The sequence below is a fragment of the Meleagris gallopavo genome, chromosome Z (genome assembly GCF_000146605.3).
Source record: "Meleagris gallopavo isolate NT-WF06-2002-E0010 breed Aviagen turkey brand Nicholas breeding stock chromosome Z, Turkey_5.1, whole genome shotgun sequence".
Lineage (NCBI taxonomy): Eukaryota > Metazoa > Chordata > Aves > Galliformes > Phasianidae > Meleagris > Meleagris gallopavo.
The window spans coordinates 7,267,345-7,269,440 of record NC_015041.2 but is presented as its reverse complement, the minus strand read 5'-3'; the positions used below and the strand labels follow the sequence as shown (position 1 = coordinate 7,269,440).

General features: G+C 58.1%; 1 protein-coding gene across 2 annotated transcripts in view; it reads right to left on the bottom strand.

The window, feature by feature from the left end:
• Positions 1 to 362: 362 nt before the first annotated feature.
• The window catches only part of IL11RA (interleukin 11 receptor subunit alpha), a 4,374-nt gene continuing 2,640 nt past the window's right edge, over positions 363 to 2,096 (bottom strand). For both annotated transcript variants that reach the window (XM_010725223.3, XM_010725224.3), the window contains exons 8-13: positions 1,998 to 2,096; positions 1,771 to 1,912; positions 1,329 to 1,424; positions 1,131 to 1,230; positions 874 to 956; positions 363 to 783 (exon numbers count right to left, since the gene is read on the bottom strand). In XM_010725223.3, the coding sequence (XP_010723525.2) occupies positions 764 to 783; positions 874 to 956; positions 1,131 to 1,230; positions 1,329 to 1,424; positions 1,771 to 1,912; positions 1,998 to 2,096 (540 nt within the window). In that variant the 3' untranslated portion in view covers positions 363 to 763. The remainder of the gene's footprint in view (positions 784 to 873; positions 957 to 1,130; positions 1,231 to 1,328; positions 1,425 to 1,770; positions 1,913 to 1,997) is intronic.

The window sequence follows — 2,096 nt, the reverse complement described above, 5'->3', positions numbered from 1 at the left end:
GTAGGATCATACCAGAGCCATCTCCTAGCCCTGCCTTATGGTGCATGGATACCACAGTGAGATAAATCCTGTATAAATCAGAGCCCCAAAGCCTCCTCATGTTCCCCACACTGCTGCTGCCTGCATTTCCACTCAGCCTCATATGGATCTGGTTGGGCATGAAGCCACTGGCGTCGAGTACTGGGGCTGGGAGGTGCCAACACATGGAAGTGATTATGGGGGCTGTGTCAAGGTGAGGTAAGGGGGGCAGGCAGCACACACCAAGCTGGGGGCTCTGTAGAGGGTTCTGTCCTCTGCTGGCATTCAGCAAAAGCTGAACAGAATGAGGGTCACCAAGCTGGCACTGCTCCTCCTGCCCAGCATCTGGTGCAAAGGGGTCTTGTCTGGGCAGTGCCAACACTACCCTCTTTATTGAGATTACAGAAGGAGGGTTCCCTTCTGCCTGCTGACAGCTGGTGGGCTCAGCGGTCACCGATGCCCAGCACCCCTGGGAGGAGCCTGTGCCCATGATCCCCATGGAGGCGGCATGACGAGGTGATGAGGGGCTGGCTCGGTGCCCCATCCCCATGAGTCCAGCCGCTCCTGACAGGCACAGGAAGCCCAGAGATCCTGGGAGCGCAGCTTCTGTCCATAGAGTCCATCCCGCACGCTGGAGGTGCTGGGGGCAACGCCCGAGGCTGCGTGACATGGGGCCCTTGGGGCCAACAGTGGTGTTATGTCCCGTACATGGCAAGCGGATGCACGGAGCAGGGTCAGCTGTGGCTCATGGCAGGATCTGGGTTCCTTTGGAGAAAGAAGACAGAGGGTCAGAGGCTCTGCCCTGAGCCTTTCCCTGACCTCTTTGGTCTCATGCCCCCCTACCCCAACACTCACTTGGCAGAGCCTTCAAGTGGGTGGCAGCAACCAGGAAGTTGTGGGGTTTGGTCTCATCCTTGCTATGCTTCCTCACTCGGAGCCTGCAGACAGAACAACAGTGGTAGAGAACCCTGAGCAGCCCACCCTGGACACTGGCACTGCTGGAGTGCCTCCACAGTGCACCCCTATCCAGCTGTGCCCAGTTGTGTTGTGGCCACAGCACAGAGCATCATGGGACACCAATGCTGAGCAGTCAGGGACTAAATCCAACCTACCAGATGAGTATGGCGATGACGAGAACGGCAGCCAGGACAAAGAAGGCAAAGATCCCAAGGGAGACCAGGATGGCTGTATTCTCCAGGGGGTCATTACGGTCTGGGACAGAAAACTGTTGTAGCCTCTGGCACTCAGAAAGGACCCTGCAGCCATGCTTTGGGGCCTGCTCCCACCCCACAACCCCCAGCTCTACTCACTGATGGGCTCAGGGTTGGGTGCCTGTGAAGGCTCCTCAGCCAGGCTTCCCAGGCTGACATCTGTAGTGGTTTCTTCACTCACCATGGTGGCTGGGTCTGTTAAATCAGAAGGACTGGGAATTAGTCCACCCCAAATCATGGGCAATGTGGCAGGGAGGAGTAAAGAAGTGCCCTGTGCCATAGGGTTCTAGTAGCCCAAGGGTGCCCTGAAGGCCATGGTGGGGGCAATTCCCAAATTACACCCTGCCATGATTTTCAATGGTCTGGGAGCTGCTTTTCTGCCTCCTACTTGGAACCAGTTTCTGGGCAACTTGAAGGGGACCCAGGGGCTAGGGCTTGCCCCAGCGACACCCAAAGGATGGAAACAGGCTACAGAGCTGCCCAGAGTGCTGGAGAGGCTATGGGAGGGATGCTGCCAGTCAGTAAGACCCCTGTCCCAGACCTCTGACTGGCGTGGCCCGTGCCTCTGCGCTCCATTCGCTCCAATTCCCCGCATCCAGGAAATCCTTCGCGCTCACTTGCACCACGTGCTCCAGCCCCGCAAAAGCATCTGTGATCACCTCAGACAGGTTCACCGTCTCCACCTGTGCAGCAGAAGATGTTGGGCACATGGACACCCCTACAGGAGGCCACCACCTCACTGTGAAACCCCTCCTGGCCTCTGCTTACCACAGACCAGGAGCGGTGGATGACGGGGCGGTACTGGAGGCGAAACCGCAGCTGGAAGTGTGGCTCCTTAGGCCAGGATGCGGGGTACTTCCAGCTGAC